Below are 19,228 nucleotides of genomic sequence, written 5' to 3'. Positions count from 1 at the left end.
GTACATTCACTTCATTTACTCCTCTCTCTGAGAAAGAAGCACTGGCCGTCCTAACACATAGCCGTCCTACTACATGTCCTCTGGATCCGATTCCCACTGACCTTCTACAAACCATCGCACCTACAATATTTCCAGTCATCACGCATGTAATTAATACTTCCCTATCCACCGGTGAATTTCCGCTTACTTTCAAACAGGCCCAGGTGACACCTCTACTTAAAAAACCTTCTCTCGACCCTGCCCTGGTCGACAACTATCGACCGGTCTCACTTTCCTTTCTAAATGCATAGAAAGGGCAGTGTATAACCAGATCTTAGGCTTTCTCTCCCAGAATAACTACCTTGACCAAAACCAATCTGGTTTTAAAAAGGGACACTCCACTGAGACGGCACTGCTGTCTGTGACCGAAGCCTTAAAAACGGCCAGAGCTGCTGGACAGTCCTCAGCCCTCATTCTGCTGGACTTGTCAGCAGCCTTTGATACAGTCAATCATGACCGACTCCTATGACACTCTCCAATATGGGTATCTCAGATACACCACTATCATGGTTCAAATCTTACCTTGCTGAACGCTCCTTCAAAGTGTCATGGCTAGGACAGTTGTCTTCATCATGTCCACTGTCCACTGGAGTGCCCCCTAGGCTCAGTACTGGGACCCCTCCTCTTTTCCATCTATACCACCTCTTTGGGCCCAGTTATTTCCTCTCATGGGTTCTCCTACCATTGCTTTGCCAATGATACTCAGCTCTACCTTTCATTCCCGCCGGATGACTCTACGATCTCAGCAAGGATATCTCATTGTCTCTCAGATATATCCTCATGGATGAAGTCACACCATCTTCAACTTAATCTTTCTAAAACTGAAATACTGGTGTTTCCTGAAAAACAGTCGGTCCAACGTAATTTCACCTTAACAATCGATTCTCTCTCACTTTCTCCGGCGAAGGTTGCCAGGAATCTGGGAGTCATGTTTGACGACCAGTTATCATTTACACACCAAGTGGCCTCTGTTGCTCGATCCTGTCGCTTTGCGCTATATAACATCAGACAAATCAGACCGTTTCTAACGCAACATGCTGCTCAGCTCTTGGTGCAGGCTGTGGTCATCTCGCGCCTTGATTATTGTAATGCAGTGCTAACAGGCCTTCCAGCCTGTGCTATTAAGCCATTACAGATGATCCAGAATGCAGCAGCACGTCTGGTCTTCGATCTTCCAAAATGGGCACATGTCACCCCACTGCTCATTGAGCTTCATTGGCTTCCGGTTGCTGCTCACATCAAATATAAAGCCTGCACGACTGCCTATAACGTAATGACAGAACAGGCGCCCCACTACTTGCACTTGCTCCTAAAGGCCTATGTTCCATCTCGGCCTTTGCGCTCCTCCACTGAATGTCACCTTGCTTTACCCAGCATCCACCCAAAGCAATCCAGACTGTTCTGCTCCATAGTTCCCAGATGGTGGAACAAACTGCCTACCTCTACCAGAGCAGCTGAGTCCCTCGCTGTTTTTAAAAAACTCCTAAAAACTGAGCTTTTTGGAGAATACCTGCACTAACTAGACATTTACTCTTGATATGTATAGACATACATTTTTAATGTGCCATTGTTTTTTTAATGGTTAACTCTTTTAATGTTTTGTTTTTGCTTTTAATACTATTGTAAGTCGCTTTGGATAAAGGCGTCTGCTAAATGTAATAAAGTAAAGTAAAGTAATCTTTCCCAGACAACAATAACGCCCTATCCCGCAATAGTGTGTTACCTCGACCAGATCGCGGCTCCTAACCATAGTAGGGAGACCTCTGGTTTCTACTTCGCTTGGCTTGTGGCTGGTAACTAACTTGCTCATCCATGTGGGTCAGCTTCAGCAAGGCGGAGAAATGCAGCAAGTCGAAGGATTTTAGCAACAGAACTTTTATTCCTTTTTCCACCACCACCGAACACACTTTTCCCCTCGCGCTCGTCTCCCGCACTAGCCCGCATACACACACACACACACACGGGGCAGAGAAAAGTGGGTGGTGTCTCTCAGCCTAATAAGGCTACATTCTTAAAGGGGAAGGCTCTGTCTGTATCCCGCAATGCTGAAGAATCCTTAAAAAAATTCCTGGATCACTTCTTCTTCTTGTCATTTCCAACCACTCCACAAAATTTCAGCGAAATCCGTTCATAACTTTTGGAGTAATCCTACTGACAAACAGACAGACAAACAAACAAACCAACGCGACCGAAAACATAACCTCCTTGGCGGACGTAAATATACAGAGCTTTGGGTGAGTTGCTAAAATTTTGGCTGCTTTTCACCATATTTGGTAGGTTTTTAGGAAGTTTTTATTGTAAAATTATATATCTATATAATATTACAATTATATAGATATATCTATATAATTTTCCAGCCCAATGTGTTCACAAGCTGCCCAATCTGGCAACACTGCGCCATCCACCAACATTTGTCCAAACTGTCTAGATTCGTATTTGTGTTATTTTTTTTCATCAGGATTTGGGTTCACACAAATACTGTGAATTAATGACCATATTTACAGTATTATAAATGAAATGGGCTTTGTGCTCTATCAGTTGTGTGCATCTAATTTTATTAGATGCACAGATTCATTCTGTGGAACATGGGAGGACAAAAAAAAAAAAAAGAGTCAGTTTTGCGAGATCTCACAAAACTTTTCAATATTAGTACATACACTTCGCATTAATCTTGATATGGCAGTGTCAGTGAGGATGAAAGTTTGGCGAGAGACTGCCAGCAAAAGTCGCCTTTATTTATAATTCAGCGGTTACTGTTGGCTGTAACCAGGCCAAAACTGTACAGGCATGAATGAATGAACCCGGCTGACTGTCTCACTCTCACGCCATCACTGCTTCACTCGACTCGCACCCCAGGCTGAGAGGAGAAGGGGGCGGGGCAGCGCTGTGTGTGTGTGACGATCGAGTGAAGCAGTGACAGCGAGACAGAATGTGAATGTTTCTCTTCTTTAACCCTTTTTTGTTTGTCTAAATACTTGTGTTTTTATCCATATTTTGTGTCTGGGAACAGTTTTGTCTGCTGTGAAACTGCATCCCAGCTGGTCTCAGATATTCACTGGTGAGAAAATCAGCCTCAGGTGTGAGATTGAGGGAGGTGAAGGAAAGGTGTGGAAATATGAATGGAGCGCACCCAACATAATCAGCCCACCAACATCCAGTGAATACAGGATCAGCAGAGTTTCAGGGTCCCACAGAGGAGCCTACAGCTGTCGGGGTAGCAGTGACTATCTCTTTACAGGATGGAGTGATGCCTTCACTCTGACAGTTTCAGGTAAGTTGGACAAATTTCATCAACATTATCTGTTTTATTTAATCAAAAAAATGGTTTTGTTACAACTTTGTCTTCATTGTGTTTGTCAGGAACAGTGTTTGGTAGCAAACTGACTGAAACAAAGCAGCTTCATGAAACAAAACAAAATCAGATATTTTAGTGATTAATGAATCTGCTGTAGTTTGTTGTTAAGACAGTCTAGACCAGGGGTCTCAAACTCCAGGCATCACGAACCGGTGTCCTGCAGGTTTTAGATGTGTCCCTGATCCAACACGCCTGAGTCAAATGGCTGAATTACCTCCTCAGTACGCAGTCAAGTTCTCCAGTCCTGCTAATGACTTCTATATTTGACTCAGGTGTTTTGAAGCAGAGACACATGTAAAACCTGCAGAACAGGGGCTCTTGATGCCTGGAGTTTGAGACCCCTGGTGTAGTGTGTCATATATGCAGGAAGTTTTCTTTTTGATGCCAGCAACTAAATTACTCAGTAAATGTTTAAAGTTTGATTATTACTACTAAAATAATCCTTCCTGAAGCAAATTATATTTGAACTTCTTACTTTTGTAACCTCAACAGCAGGTAAACCCAGAGCCACACTGACAGCAGAAAGTTCAAAGGTCATACCAGCAGGGGGCAGCGTGACCCTGAGCTGCTCTGTGGAGGGCTCTGCTGGCTGGAAGTTTGACTGGTTCAGACGTGATTCAGTCTCTTCTGAAGCTCAGCTCATGAGAGGAAATGAAGCAAACAGAGATATTAGAGGAGGAGGTCTGTACCACTGCAGAGGAGGGAGAGGAGATCCAGCTTTCTCCTCTGAGGACAGTGATACAGTTATGATTAAGGAACAAGGTGAGTATTTTTGTGTGTGTGTGTGAAATAAAACACACATTTATGATCAACATCAAAGTAAGACTTGATAACTATGAAGGTTTTTCCTTTGTGTGTGTTTTTTGTGTGTTTGTTGGGAACAGTTTTGTCTGCTGTGAAACTGCATCCCAGCTGGTCTCAGATATTCAGCGGTGAGAAAATCAGCCTCAGATGTGAGATTGAAGAAGGTGAAGGAAAGGTGTGGAAATATGAATGGAGAGCACCCAACACAAACAGCCCTCCAGCATCCAGTGAATACAGGATCAGCAGAGTTTCAGGGTCCCACAGAGGAGCCTACAGCTGTCGGGGTAGCAGTGACTATCTCTTTACAGGATGGAGTGATGCCTTCACTCTGACAGTTTCAGGTAAGTTGGACTTAAAGTTCATGCTGAACTTTAATGTTTTACTGTATGCATCTGTCTGAACAGGAAACAAGAAATATTTCTGCCTCCAACAATGATCCAGCTGTCTCCAGGCAGATTAGGACAGCAGTTTTTCTCACTGTGCAAACAGAAAGGAGAGACACCGGGGGGGTGGGTCTTAAAATATGAGCAGTTCAAAGAGAAGATAATTTGACAACAGAGAAGGATCAGTCAGGGAAATCTATAGTGTAGTTTTGTAGACAGTGTACAATTTCTGTTTGGTGTTTGTAGATAAATGTGTGATCAGAACTGTAAGAAATTTCCTCTTGAGGCAAATGATTTCATGTTTGACTTTTTCCTTTAAAATCAACAGCAGGTAAACCCAGAGCCACACTGACAGCACAAAGGTCAAAGGTCATACCAGCAGGGGGCAGCGTGACACTGAGCTGCTCTGTGGAGGGCTCTGCTGGCTGGAAGTTTGACTGGTTCAGACGTGATTCAGTCTCTTCTGAAGCTCAGCTCATGAGAGGAAATGAAGCAAACAGAGATATTAGAGTCTCACAAGGAGGTCTGTACCACTGCAGAGGACGGAGAGGAGATCCAGCTTTCTTCTCTGAGGACAGCAATGAAGTCACTGTGGAGGAAACTGGTGAGTTTAATGACAGTATTTCTGTCCAGAGGGAGCAGAGACAGATCAAGTTAGCTGTTTTGTCTGTTTGTCTGTGCACAAGATTACTTGGAGATGTGGGCAGCGTTGGTGATACGTTCCAAAGTAACGCGTTATTGTAATGAGATTACATTTTTCAGTACCACAGTAATGTAACACCTTATTGTACAACATTTACAGCAGTAATCACATACAGGTCAAAACAGTCATCACTTGTGTTACAAAGGTTCAGTTACCTTCAGCACAGAAAGGAAACATTAAACCTGCTTTTTTTCTTCCTGCTGCTGCAATCAGCTGCTTTCAGCTGTTGTGCAGGGAGGAGGAAACAGGAGCAGCGGTCTACAACTTTAGAGGAGTGGAGATTTGGACATTACTTTAATTTTTATTGTAAGAAAGGACAGGAGCGCGATGGTGAAGAACAAACTGCATCCAGGACAGAAACAACAGCATTATGCTGCTAACACAACATGGGCTCTTTGCGAGCATCTGCACAGACAGCATGCTAACACAAAGGCAGCAGAGTGATGTTAAAGCTGAGTGCAGCTGACCCCAGTACAGCAGACAGCCTGAACTTCAGCAGTTAACAAGCAGTCAGGCCTGCAGCGTTTCTACCTGTGCAGGTTTCTACAGTAGAATCACTGCAGCATCACTTTGAAGTCTCTTTGAGCTGGATTTCAACTTTGTGTTGTGTTCAAACACTAAAAGCTCGTTTGTGTGTCCTCATTAGGATGAGTGTTTGTGTCAGGGTGCAGAACTGTAGCCTCAGGTTTGTGTTGTTAACCAGTAATTATGTGACAATGTTCATGTTATAGAGTAACACAAAAATAAAGTAGCATAAGTTACTTTCTCTGATGACTAATTAAGTAACATATGTAAAGTATTGTAATGTGTAATAATTTTTTTTGAGTAATGACTCAACACTGGATGTGAGCAACTGGAAGAGTCCATTTAAATTAGTTGTGTATCCAAAAATAAATAAATAACTGCACAGTGAACATATGTGAGTAATCCTGCTGCAGGCTCTTCATGTTGTTCCTGAGACAAAACTAAAGTTTCTCTTTTTCAGCCCAAAGTTTCATCTTTTCTTTAATGATTATTATTATAATTATTTAATAACTTAAAACTTTGTCTTTTTAAATTTCTTGTTCACCTTTAACTCGTGAAAAATGTGTGATTTATAGATTATAAATAAAAGCTGGTAGCTGTGGCTCTATGGTGTAGATGCTGGTTTATACATTTGCATAACAAGCTAAAGGTTCCAGGTTTGATCCTGGGAGGAGACACAGATTCCTTTGGGGTTGTCAGGAAGAGCATCTGATGTAAAAACTGCCAAATCAAACATGCAGAGCTGCTGTGGCGACTCCACGTGAATAAAGCTGCAGCTGAAAGTAAATCAGAGATGATAACTGGCCAAAGGAAATCTGAAACATTTACAGTTGAAAAGCTGTTGAAGCAGATTACATCATAATGAGACTTTGTGTGTATTTAGCAGAGTTACTGAGTCTGACAGTGCAGAGTACAGATGCTGGTGTTCAGTCTGCCAAACAGTTTGTGAATCAAATGTTTTACAGTCATTCTGCTGTAATGTTATAAATATCACAGTTTGTTTATGATTGTATTTGTTTTCATTGTGTTTTATGTTAACAGGTCCCATTAAGCCCACTGTGATCCTGCAGCCATCCTGGACTCAGATATTCAGCGGTGAGACAGTCACTGTCAGATGTGAGATTCAGGGAGGAACTCAGTGGACGTATGAATGGAGTCCAGCCAAGTTAAACACACCTCCAACATCCAATGAACACAGAATCAGCAGAGCTGCTGAGTCTGACAGTGGAGGATACAGATGCAGGGGCAGAAGGGACTATTTGATAACATGGTGGAGTGATACCATCACACTGACTGTATCATGTAAGTTGAATTTAATTCAGCAACATTATCTGTTTTATTTAATTAAGAAATTTTGTTTTTGTGTTTGTCAGCAACAATGTTTGGTAGCAAAGGGTCTGAAAAGCAGCTTCATGAAACAAAAGAAGAAAACAAATCTTTTAGTGATTAATGAATCTGCTGTATTTTGTTGTAAGGCAGTCTAGTGTGTCATATATGCAGAGGTAGCCAAAGTACTGGCATTCTTTTCTTAAGTAGAAGTACAAGTATTTGTGTTAAAAACTACGCTGTAAAAGTTGAAGTACTGGTTCAACTTCTGTACTCAAGTAAAAGTAAAAAAGTACAGGCTCTGAAATCTACTCAAAGTAAGAAAGTAAAAGTAGCTCCTTGGAGGACGTTTCTACCTCTTTCTTACATCTTTCTCCATCTCAGTGAAGTTATCGCTCATTCTTTGCTCTCCTTTAAAATACAGCAGCTGTTCTTTTAGCTAGCAGACACACTGTGTGACAAACCGCAGACACTTATTATCTTTTACATTTTCTGACACTTATTTCCTCACCGTTCAGGGGTGCAGCCTCTACGTAAAGCGTAACTTCTTCTAGCTCTTTCCGGTCTCCGAGTGAGCGTTGCAGGAGCCTCTCCCTCTACCGTGTGGGGTGTCTGTTCCCTCCCGTCCTGTTGTTGCAGCTTCCAAGAAAAAAAATGTTCCCTCACTGATTGGAAATGCAAACGTTTCTCTGACTCATTAATCCTAAAGTAACGAGCTTGTTTTGAAAATGTAAGAAGTAGAAAGTACAGATATTTGTGTAAAAATGTGGGGAATATAAGTAAAAATTAGTCAGAAAATAAATACTCAAGTAAAGTACAGATACCTGAAAAATCTACTTAAGTACAGTAACAAAGTATTTGTACTTCGTTACTTCCCACCTCTGCATATATGCAGGAAGTTTGTTTCTTTTTTGGTGCCAGCAACTAAATGACTTAGTGGATGTTTAAAGTTTAATTATTAGTACTTCATGAAGCAAATTATATTTGAACTTCTTATTTTGATAACCTCTACAGCACGTAAACCCAGAGCCACACTGAGACCACAACGCTCAATCATACCAGCAGGGGGCAGCGTGACACTGAGCTGCTCTGTGGAGGGCTCTGCTGGCTGGAAGTTTGACTGGTTCAGACGTGATTCAGTCTCTCCTGAAGCTCAGCTCATGAGAGGAAATGAAGCAAACAGAGATATTAGAGTCTCACAAGGAGGTCTGTACCACTGCAGAGGACGGAGAGGAGATCCAGCTTTCTTCTCTGAGGACAGCAATGAAGTCACTGTGGAGGAAACTGGTGAGTTTAATGACAGTATTTCTGTCCAGAGGGAGCAGAGACAGATCAAGTTAGCTGTTTTGTCTGTTTGTCTGTGCACAAGATTACTTGGAGATGTGGGCAGAGTTGGTGATACGTTCCAAAGTAACGTGTTATTGTAATGAGATTACATTTTTCAGTACAACAGTAATGTAACACCTTATTGTACAACATTTACAGCAGTAATCACATACAGGTCAAAACATTCATCACTTGTGTTACAAAGGTTCAGTTACCTTCAGCACAGAAAGGAAACATTAAACCTGCTTTTTTTCTTCCTGCTGCTGCAATCAGCTGCTTTCAGCTGTTGTGCAGGGAGGAGGAAACAGGAGCAGCGGTCTACAACTTTAGAGGAGTGGAGATTTGGACATTACTTTAATTTTTATTGTAAGAAAGGACAGGAGCGCGATGGTGAAGAACAAACTGCATCCAGGACAGAAACAACAGCATTATGCTGCTAACACAACATGGGCTCTTTGTGAGCATCTACACAGACAGCATGCTAACACAAAGGCAGCAGAGTGATGTTAAAGCTGAGTGCAGCTGACCCCAGTACAGCAGACAGCCTGAACTTCAGCAGTTAACAAGCAGTCAGGCCTGCAGCGTTTCTACCTGTGCAGGTTTCTACAGTAGAATCACTGCAGCATCACTTTGAAGTCTCTTTGAGCTGGATTTCAACTTTGTGTTGTGTTCAAACACTAAAAGCTCGTTTGTGTGTCCTCATTAGGATGAGTGTTTGTGTCAGGGTGCAGAACTGTAGCCTCAGGTTTGTGTTGTTAACCAGTAATTATGTGACAATGTTCATGTTATAGAGTAACGCAAAAGTAACGTAGCATAAGTTACTTTCTCTGATGACTAATTAAGTAACATATGTAAAGTATTGTAACGTGTAATAATTTTTTTGAGTAATGACTCAACACTGGATGTGAGCAACTGGAAGAGTCCATTTAAATTAGTTGTGTATCCAAAAATAAATAAATAACTGCACAGTGAACATATGTGAGTAATCCTGCTGCAGGCTCTTCATGTTGTTCCTGAGACAAAACTAAAGTTTCTCTTTTTCAGCCCAAAGTTTCATCTTTTCTTTAATGATTATTATTATAATTATTTAATAACTTAAAACTTTGTCTTCTTAAATTTCTTGTTCAACTTTAACTCTTGAAAAATGTGTGATTTATAGATTATAAATAAAAGCTGGTAGCTGTGGCTCTATGGTGTAGATGCTGGTTTATACATTTGCATAACAAGCTAAAGGTTCCAGGTTTGATCCTGGGAGGAGACACAGATTCCTTTGGGGTTGTCAGGAAGAGCATCTGATGTAAAAACTGCCAAATCAAACATGCAGAGCTGCTGTGGCGACTCCACGTCAATAAAGCTGCAGCTGAAAGTAAATCAGAGATGATAACTGGCCAAAGGAAATCTGAAACATTTACAGTTGAAAAGCTGTTGAAGCAGATTACATCATAATGAGACTTTGTGTGTATTTAGCAGAGTTACTGAGTCTGACAGTGCAGAGTACAGATGCTGGTGCTCAGTCTGCCAAACAGTTTGTGAATCAAATGTTTTACAGTCATTCTGCTGTAATGTTATAAATATCACAGTTTGTTTATGATTGTATTTGTTTTTATTGTGTTTTATGTGAACAGTTCCCATTAAGCCCACTGTGATCCTGCAGCCATCCTGGACTCAGATATTCAGCGGTGAGACAGTCACTGTCAGATGTGAGATTCAGGGAGGAACTCAGTGGACGTATGAATGGAGTCCAGCCAAGTTAAACACACCTCCAACATCCAATGAATACAGAATCAGCAGAGCTGCTGAGTCTGACAGTGGAGGATACAGATGCAGGGGCAGAAGGGACTATTTTTTAACAGGGTGGAGTGATACCATCAGACTGACTGTATCATGTAAGTTGGATTCATTTCATCAACATTATCTGTTTTATTTAATTAAGAAAAAAATCATCCACAATAGAATAAAACTGTAAGATGAAATGCTTCACAATAAGTTTCAGCTGCTTCACCATATCGACTAATAAAAATGACCTCTCTGATCCACTGATCGCTTTTCTGAGTTTGAAATTTGAAATTATGTCTTCCTTATGTGGCTGCACATGTGGAGTTTTACATTTTTCAACAATGTATTATGATACATTTAGTTTGTTGTTAGCATGTTTTTTTTTAAACAAAATCCTCTGGATGTCGTGCTATATTAGTCTGATTATTCAGTCATATTTGATTTTGTTATAACATTGGAAATATTAATAATTTATTAAAAGTTTAGTATAGTAACTATAAACTAAATACATTGTGCAGATCAGTGACATAGTAGTACTAGTAGTATACAGTTTGTTGTAGATTCAACATCAGAGTTTGGTGATATTGTTATTCACATATTTCCATCCTTTTCTTTAAACTGGTCTCTGTAATGTTACGGCTGCTGTGGATGCCCAACATACTTCTTGCAGTTCACACCCAGGATTTTATTCTTTTTGGCTCAGCAGCTTCACAAACCTGCTTTCCAGCACACACCAACATTGCTCAGACTGTTGCTTTCACTAGAGTCAAAGCTCCTTTAACCTGAGAATATAAACAGGCTGTAAAAATGTGTTTTTGTTAGTACATGTTGAGATTAGAGAGATTTTAGATATTTTAGACTTTTAAATAGTCTCACTCTTGAAGTTCATAAAGACTAAATATTGAGAGAAAATCTTTATTGAACAGATGAACCCCGTCCTGTCCTCACTGTGTCTCCATCATGGCTGAGTCCTGGAGCCTCAGTAACTCTGAACTGTGAGGTTGAACATCCGTCTGCAGGATGGAGCTTCTACTGGTATAAAGCTGTTCCTGATCTATCAGAGAAATCCTACAGTTATGAGCTGCTACCTGATGGCAGTGGGACTGCACAGGACTCCTACATCATTGATGGACAGACACACACAGCAGGATATGTGTGTAGAGCTGGAAGAGGAGACCCAGAGTATCACACTGATCACAGTGAACCAAAGTTTGTCTGGTCTGCAGGTCAGTTTGTTTCTCTCTGTCCTTTCAATAAGCTGATGTTATGTCATCATTTTATTTTTTTCCAAACCTTCTTGTCCTTCACTGAGATGCAGTTCACTGAAGTTTATGTTTGTGATCGCCGCTGAAGCGCTGGTTTCCTGTCTTTACAAGTCACGAACAGGTGGTTAAGACGTAGTGTATCACTGCTGAGTCATCTGAACTTTGATCAGGTGGCTTTTTATCTTGTCCTATCGGGAAAATTCAAAGGTTTCCTGAAAGCCCAGAAATTGCACTTCACAGCCATATAGGGTTATTATGGTATTTTTTACCGGGAGTCGGCGAATGGTGGCACTTTTGAAGTACGTTGTGCCATGAACGATGCATTCAGTGTTAAAGGGTTAAATGACTGTTTTCCTTCAAAGGTGCCCCCCCCAAGAATCTTTAACTTGTAATTATGTTCAAGCCAAACTGAATTTAATTCTCTCTTTCTGTCATTATGTCTGTATTTATTTTTTAATTTTTAGTTAATTTGATAAAGTGGGGGAAATAGATATGTGACATTGGAAATTATTTGACATAAACAGACATGATGTAACTAGGAATTAAAAAAATAAAGAAGTCAGGCCTGTTAACCGCTCTGACAAATATGAAGAAAACACTGAAAGATGGCCAGAAAAAGAGAGAGTTACATGGTGTCATTTTATTTTAATCCTAACATCTGTGAGCTTTGTCTCCTCCCTGCATATTTCCAGATGTTCATTCAGCAGCGTCTCTCACAGTGAGTCCGGACAGAGTGCAACACTTCACCTCTGACTCTGTCTCACTGACCTGTGAGGGAAACTCTGCTGAGTGGAGAGTGAAGAAGTTCACTGAGGACGGCCGACTGACCTCTGACTGTAGGACAATGACTGGATCCACATGTAACATCAGTTACATGTTAAAGTCACATACTGCAGTGTACTGGTGTGAGTCTGGATCAGGAGAGTTCAGCAGTGCAGTCAACATCACTGTTCAGGGTATGTTATTATACATAATACATGTGCTTTTTCTATCTTTTTCCTTTGTATTTTAATCATTACCACATTGATGGTATGAGTGCTTTCCCACTACTCTGTTATATTTTAAGCAAATCTGTCTGGCAAATGTAAATTGGGAATTTTAGGCAATTTTAGGAATGTCAGTGAGAGAGATTTCAGAGCAATAAATGCTGTTTGTTTTACTTACACACTGTGGATGGACATATATAAAAAAAAACAAAACTTGTACACTCTGTATAAATCCAGCACAGCAGAGTACAGTTAAAACAGCAGACTGTGGTTGGTCTGAGCTACTGCATAAAAACAAGCAGCTGATCAGCAGATCTGCAGCATCTGTGCTAATCAGCTCCACCCAGCTCTGCTCCATCAACTACTCTGCACCACCTCTCCCTGCAGTTCAGCTAACACCATACCCCACTACCACAGCAGTGACATATGTGAAATCTGACTTGGTCAGATACATAAAGTACTTATAAAGTACTTATCAAAAATGAGTGACAAACAAAAAGAAAAAAAATTCAGTTCAACCAATTTAAAACAATTTCAGTAATTATTGAAATAACTTCAGCTTGTGGAGACTTCAGTTCTGTTTGCAGGAACTACAACATGAAATTCTGTTTTACGGATGAAAGTTTTGCACTTTTTAAAACCTTAAAATATTGTAGCACTGTTGGGGCAGTCTGCCTCCTCTACACTAATAATGCCAGATTATTGAATTGGGACCCGCAGCAGGTGATCGGTCAGAACCACACGGATGTCTTGCTCGCTTTATTTTGCTTTATTTCCACCACCAAGACAGTTACAGCTGTTCTTAGCTCCACCAGGTTGTGGTCGCATAGGGTCAGTAGTATGGGTCTGCGGGGGTGCAGGTGTGTGGGTATTTGTGTGGTCTGCAACAAGAACCACCAAAACAGGTTTAACTATATGAAAATTACATCATAACAAATGCACATGTGAGTACACCCCGCAGCCTTACAATCTAAACATAACAAATCACATATGTAACAGGTTTAACACAGCAACCATAGCTCAGTAAATAACCTTACTCCCCAGACTTAACATATAATGCACATAACTAGTAGGTATACTCTTTACAACGATCCAGTGGCACCCTCTGCTGGTCTCTGAAGTGAACACAAACATGACCGCTTACAGTCGCACTCGGAGTGGCATTCACTCTGCTAATTACTCTGATTAATGCGCGGCACGGGTGCGTCCCGCGATCACATAAAACGTAGGGAATCTCCGTATAATTACCCCTCTAAACCAGCCACCAGCCCAGTCTAACAGATAACAATACTATACAACACAATATAATACAATACAACCTTAACATGCTGCGCCGGAAATAACGCGCTCCTTGGGCTAGCAGTTAGCAACATCACGGCAGTCCAGGGCGTAGATGCTACACCATCTTAAGCTATTACTCCCAACCCCAGTCCTTACTTGAAATAGACGCACACAGTCCACTGGCCGCTGCACCAATCTCCCTCTGGGTTGACAGTCGATATTCTTCACCCGTTCCGCTCGTAGCCGGCGCAGCTGAACTACCGCGTCCTGTGTAGCTCATGCGCAGGCGGCTCTCAATCCCTCCGCCGTCAGCAGGAAGAGAGCGAGCCAGGTCTCCTGATACTTCCCGTGCTGAATCTCCCCCGGAACAGCCTTTTTTACAGCCGCCCCCAGATTTCGGAAGGAAATCTGTACATCCAAAAAAAAGGGGCCTCCACCGTTCTCCTTGTCAAAGGGTAATATCTATTCCGGGATAGCTGGGAGCTGGATGAGCCGGGCAACAGGGCGAGTGTAGGTCTTATCCCCCACCCTCACTTCCGCTGACCGCACTTTCCCATCACGTCCAGGCGTGACACCGATTACTTTACCCACCGGCCACAGGGCACGTGGGAATTGAGGATCCACAACGAGAACCGTCTTGCCAGGCTGCAAGTTTGGATTCTCTGTATTCCACTTCTGCCGGACTTGAAGACCAGGCAGATAGAAACTGATAAAATGTTTCCAGAAATGATCGGCCAGCAGCTGGCTATGGCGCCAACGTTTACTGCTCAGGCGCTCTGAGGAAGGGTACACCACCTGCGGGAGCGAAGCGTCCCGACGTCCGACTAGCAAGGTATTAGGTGTGACCGGGTCTGGGTCTGCGATGTCTGTTGAAGTGTAGCCTAAGGGTTTGGAGTTAAGGATTCCTTCAATCTCCACTAACAGAGTCCTCAATACCTCTTCAGTGACCGACTGGGCTCCCAGGGTTACTTGAAGCGCTTGCTTCACAGATCGTATCTCACGTTCCCAGCAGCCCCCGAAGTGGGGTGCATTAGGCGGGTTGAACCTCCACCGTATCTGCTGAGGGCCCAGCTGGGTCTGGAGGTCTGGTGCGAGGGCCATGAAAGCCTCCTGCAGTTCTCGATTGCTCCCTCTAAAATTGGTTCCTTGGTCGGAGAGTAGCTCGAAAGGTTTGCCTCTTCTGGCTATGAAACGTCTTAATGCCATCAGGAAGGCGTCTGTATCCAGGTGCGAGAGCAGATCAATATGTACCGCCCTGGTGGTCAGGCATTTAAACAGAACCCCCCAGCGCTTCTCAGTCCTCCTACCGATCTTCACCAAGTAGGGCCCGAAGCAATCAACTCCTGTAGAGTAGAAGGCCGGCTGATACAAGCGAAGTCTCGAGGGGGGCAGGTCAGCCATTCTAGGGACTTGTGGCTTGGCCCTCCATTTCTGACACTCAGAGCACTTCCGTTGGAGATGCCGGATGGCCTCCCTGCCTCCTGGGATCCAATATTTACGACGAATCTCAGCGAAGACTCTCTCCGGTCCTGGATGATGCAATCGTTGGTCATAGTCCTGGATCAGCAAACGGGTGATCGGATGTTTGGCATCCAGTACAACTGGATGCACCGCATCTGGCTCTAGCTGACTACTGTGGCGAAGACGACCCCCTACCCGGATGAGCTGGTCACCAGTTTCAAATTCAGGGGCCAGGGTAATCAGGCGGCTGTTCTTAGCAACCGGCTTACCGGCTTGCAGTTGGGCGTAATCCGTGGGGAAGCAATCCAGCTGCACCTGACGTAGCAAGGATTGCTGAGCTTGGTGGTAATCCTCAGCCGTGGCGCTGGTCAAGGCCGCCCCGTGGAGGCTCTGAATAGCTGCGGCGAGCAGCTCTCTGAAGGTAGAGAACTGGGTTGCATCAGGCAGGAGACCCCCCCCGGTAGTAAGACCGCAGAAAATTGTTCTTTTGCGTTCCTCGCATTCCTCTGCACTAATCTGAAGAGGCGGAGTTGCCGGCCATACATCCGGGCTACTCCCCAGAAACCCCGGCCCCCGAGCCCACCGACTCTCGGGTGTTAGGGTGGGAAGAGGTTTCCCACGGGTTATATCATCAGCAGGGTTGGAGGCCGACTCTACATACCTCCACGTGTCTCCCTTCGTGAGATCCTGAATTTCGGCCACACGTGTGCCGACGAACACCTTGTACCTGCACGACTCTGACTGAAGCCAGGTTAGGACTGTGGTCGAGTCCGTCCACAGTACCACTCGTTGTACAGGGAACGTGAGCTCAGTCTTGAGGAGCTGGGCCACTTGGGCTCCTGTCAAGGCCGCACATAGTTCTAGACGCGGGATCGATTGCTGCTTCCTGGGAGCAACTCTAGATCTAGCAGTGACAAAGGCTACCTCCACCCCCTGCCCGGGCCTCTCCGACCGGAGGTAGGCTACCGAGCCATAGGCTTGTTCGGAGGCGTCGCAGAACACATGTATCTCCCGCTGACAGTCCATGGTGTCTAATGGTGGACTAGTGTAACACCTGGGAAGGGTTATATTCGGTAAATGCAACAACTCCTTCTCCCACCCTCGCCATGCAGCAATCAGGTGCTCGGGAAGCTCGGGATCGTCCCAGTCTCGCTTCTTCTCCCACAAATGCTGGACGATGACCTTGGCCCTGGTTGTGTAGGGTACAAGGTACCCAAGGGGGTCATATTGGCTCGCTAGCACTCGGTAAATGTAGCGCAGCGTTATGCAATCTGGCCTCGTCAGGGATGCCCGATGTTTGAAGGACAGGATGTCCTGATGGCAGTTCCACTGCAGGCCTAGGGCGGACTCGGCCTGGCCGGGGTGCCCTTGGGCTATCCATCTCTCGGCACCTGCTGATCTCAGCTCCGCTGGGATGTGACGGATGGTGTCCAGATGCGTACTAGCCCATTGGCGCAGCTCGAAGCCCCCCTCAACCAGAAGAGACTGCAACTGTTGGATAATAGACCTCGCCTGGTCCACTGAGGCCACACTATGTAGACAGTTGTCCACATAGAAGTTCCTCAGTACCACGTCCCTCACTGGATCACCGGGCCGCGTGTGATCGGTAACGTGCCTCTGCAGGGCGTAGATTGCACAGCAGGGGCTACAGGTCGTACCGAAGGGAAGCACGGCCCATTGATATACCGTGGGCGGTTCATCCCGTTTGAGGTCTCTCCACACAAAGCGGAGTAAAGGTTGATCTGCTGGTAAGAGTCTAACCTGATGAAACATGCCCTTTATGTCACTGCTAAAGGCCACGCTGTGTTCTCTGAAACGTAGGAGAACAGCGAGTAGGGTAGGGCCGAGTGCTGGGCCAGGAAGCAGAAGCTCATTCAGATTGACCCCCTTGAATTGGAAAGAGCAGTTGAAAACCACTCGATGCTTGCCATTGTGCTCAACCAGGTGATGCGGGATGTACCAACTGTTAACAGTCTGGCCCTGGTCAAGTGGTAGCTTGACGACATAACCGGCCTGCACGAGTCGTTGGATCTCAGCGTTGTAGACTCGGGCTATGTCAGGGTTCTTAGCCAAACGCCTCTCAGTACTCCTGAGCTGAGGCAACACCGCCTCCTTAGGTGCCCACAGGTTCGGGAAGTTTTGGACGCGCAGTAGAGGGGTAGCATAACGGTAAATGCCGTTCACCTCGACCCGCACAGTCCCTTGTTCCAAACTGCTAAGAGCCTCCTGATCCTGTCGCGACCTCATACTAGCCTTCTCATTTCGCCATGGCAGCACATCCAACTGCCACAGTTTCTCGACATGCTGCTGAATGTCGGCTGGTGGGGCTCTATAACTGGTGAACAGGCAATGCTGCTCACGAAGATACGCCTTGATATTATTGGTTGGCCCCTGTAGTGTCCACCCGAGGCGAGTGCGGACTGCCACAGGTGCCCCGGGGGGCCCCAGGACTACCGACTCAACTGGGGTCACCAGGTGGGGGTAGTCTGAGCCAATCAGCAGCAATGGGACAATATCTTTGAATGATGGGATAGGAACCCCTTTCAGATACCGGTACTTGCGCTTCAACGCCTTAACCGGATAGGTGTGCTGCCCTAGTCCCAGCTTCGGTGCCGTGAAGGCCCCTTCTATGCGGTACACCTTATCTGGACAGCCCACTGGTGAGATGGAGAACGCGACCGATGCTCCTGTAAGCACATGCTGCTCCTGTCTCACCGTCCGCAAGGGCAGGTCCTCGGGCTGGCCCTGGAGCCCCAGTTGCTGTACAGCGGGGTCCAGCAGTAAGGTGCGCTCTGACCCGTCGTCAAGCACCGCGTAAGTCTCCATGGTTTGAGTGCCATGCCGCAAAATGACCTTGGTGACTTTAAGTAACACGCGGCTCCCCTGCGGGGGTTTGCCGATGTAGAACACCTCCTCTACCGCTGGGGTAGGTGTGGCCTCACTGGCCTCAGCCGCCCCAATGTCTGACCTCTTATCGCCTCCGTCCTTTTTCCCACTGGCTGGTGCATTAAGATAATGCAGGGCGAGGAGATGCCTATTATTACAGGACTTACAGAGCATCTTCAGGTTGCAGTCTGAGGCTCTGTGCTCCCTACCACACCTCCAGCAACGGTTATTCTCTTGTATCCAACTACGCTTCTGCGCTGTGCTCAGATACTTAAAGTTTGAGCAGTTATTCAGCGAATGCTTGTCATTGTCGCAGAATGGGCAGAATTTCTTCGCACTCTGGCCTAGCCCTTTAGCGGCACCTCCCTCGGTTTTGGTTTCGGTACCTACCATGAGAATGGAAGCCTTGGTAGGTAGCCTCGTAGCAGGCCGGAGGTCTTTGGGCCTGGCATCAATATCTTTCTTGGGGCGGTATTGTGCGATATCATCTTGGATCTGGAGCTCATACTCTAACCAGTGAGCCAGATCCCGAAGCGTGGGGATCGGGATCCGCAGAGGGTGTATATACCGTCTGAACCCAGATCTGAGTTCGTGCGGTAACTTACCCAGCAGGCGGGTGACATGTGAACCACAGTCCAACTCCACCCATCCTTTCTGCCCCAGCTGCTCTAACATGCTCACCAGCGAGCGGACATTCAAGGCAAACAACCTAAAGGATTTAATGTCCCCACTTAGGATGCTGGGCCCATCCATGAGCTCCGCGATGCGCTGCAGAGCAAGCTGGTGCGCCTGCCCATACTGCCGATTCAAGGCGGCCATAGTGTCCGTGAAGGGGTAATCCGAATTGGTATAGGAATCTGCGACTAGCAGTGCCTCTTCCAATTTCAGATGGTCAACTAATATCTGGAACTTAAAGCGTTCCGAAGCTCCCTCTGGCAGCAGGTTCTCCAGAGCCATTCGGAGTCTCGCAAACTCCCTAGGGTTCGGGCGGCTGAAATCTGGGATGGTAGGCGCCGGCCCCCTATACACGCTCTCTCGCCCACCCGGTGGGCCCATGTATTGGAAGCTGGATTGGTGCCGTTCCGGTCCATGACCCGGACCCCACCACCGTT

General features: G+C 45.1%; 1 protein-coding gene across 1 annotated transcript; it reads left to right on the top strand.

Annotated features, from left to right (window-relative positions):
• Positions 1-519: 519 nt before the first annotated feature.
• Positions 520-10,144, top strand: LOC115797054 (high affinity immunoglobulin gamma Fc receptor I-like). Its single transcript, XM_030753534.1, has 7 exons — positions 520-523; positions 3,050-3,310; positions 4,279-4,539; positions 4,913-5,185; positions 6,851-7,111; positions 8,150-8,422; positions 10,116-10,144. Exons 1-7 carry the CDS (start codon positions 520-522, stop codon positions 10,142-10,144), a joined length of 1,362 nt encoding a protein of 453 aa, XP_030609394.1.
• Positions 10,145-19,228: the final 9,084 nt, after the last annotated feature.

Source organism: Archocentrus centrarchus, chromosome 18 (assembly GCF_007364275.1).
Source record: "Archocentrus centrarchus isolate MPI-CPG fArcCen1 chromosome 18, fArcCen1, whole genome shotgun sequence".
NCBI classification, from domain to species: domain Eukaryota; kingdom Metazoa; phylum Chordata; class Actinopteri; order Cichliformes; family Cichlidae; genus Archocentrus; species Archocentrus centrarchus.
This window is presented reverse-complemented; position numbering and strand designations above follow the sequence as displayed.